We start from the raw sequence: 1,181 nt of genomic DNA on the forward strand, positions 1-1,181 counted from the left end.
TTTTTGTCATTCTTATACATGTGGAGGACGCTTTGGACCTAAACGCACCGCACATAAAATTCTCAAATGTGGACTATTTTGCACAAACATGTTTCGTGATGCCTTTTTATTCTACAAAACCTGTGACAAGTGCCAAAAAGTTGGCAACCTTAGTCGTCGAAATGAGATGCTCCTTACTCCTATTCATATTTGCAAAATTTTCAATGTGTGGGGCATCGATTTTATGGGTCATTTCATTTATTCCTTCGGTAATTTTTATATACTCTTAGCTGTTGATTACGTCTCTAAGTGGATAGAGGCGAAAGCCACTCGCAATGATAATGCTAAGACTGTAGTTGACTTTCTTAAAAGTTCTATCTTTTCCAGGTATGACACTCCACGAGCATTAATCAGTGACAGAAGAACTCATTTTTGCAATAAGCTCGTAAGTGCACTTATGGAGAAATAAGGAATGACTCAACGAGTTGCCACTGCTTACTATCCACAGACATACGGGCAAGCTGAAGTGTCGAATCGAGAAATAAAGTCCATTTTGGAAAAGACTGTTAAACCTAATAGAAAGGATTGGAGTTTGAGACTAAATGACGCACTTTGGGCTTATAGGACAGCTTACAAGGGACTAATAGGCATGTCACCTTACCAACTCGTTTTCGGTAAACCGTGCCATCCCTTGGTCAAATTAGAGCATAAGGCATTTTGGGCAGTTAAGCACTGTAATATGGAGATGGATTCTACAGGAAGGTCTCAGAAGTTGGACATCCAAGAACTCGAGGAAATTAGAAATGATGCATATGAAAATGCTCGAGTTTATAAAGAAAAGACGAAGGCATTTCATGATAAGTTAATCACTAGGAAGCAGTTTTCAATAGGATAAAAAGTTCTCCTATACGACTCTACCTTAAAAATTTTCGCTGGTAAGCTTCGATCCAAATGGATAGGGCTATTTACTATTACTAATTTATTCTCGAATGGTGCAGTGTAAATTTAAAGCGAAGAAACCCGGAAGTGCTTTAAGGTGAATGGTCAACGATTAAAACCCTTTTACGAGAATTTTCAAACGCACACATTTCAGGAGATTGTTCTCGAGGAGCCCAGAACTTAAATAACAGGTCGTCGAGCTAAAGATGTTAAATAAAACGCTGTTGGGAGGCAACCAAAATTTTTCCTTTATGCAAATAAAT

General features: G+C 38.2%; 1 protein-coding gene across 1 annotated transcript; it reads left to right on the plus strand.

Moving 5' to 3' along the window:
- The first annotated feature begins 451 nt into the window (after window positions 1-451).
- On the plus strand, window positions 452-874 carry LOC105779085 (uncharacterized). Its single transcript, XM_012602836.1, has one exon. The coding sequence runs from the start codon at window positions 452-454 to the stop codon at window positions 872-874; it is 423 nt and encodes a 140-aa protein (XP_012458290.1).
- Window positions 875-1,181: the final 307 nt, after the last annotated feature.

Source organism: Gossypium raimondii, chromosome 4, assembly GCF_025698545.1.
Source record: "Gossypium raimondii isolate GPD5lz chromosome 4, ASM2569854v1, whole genome shotgun sequence".
In the NCBI taxonomy this organism is placed as follows: Eukaryota; Viridiplantae; Streptophyta; class Magnoliopsida; order Malvales; family Malvaceae; genus Gossypium; species Gossypium raimondii.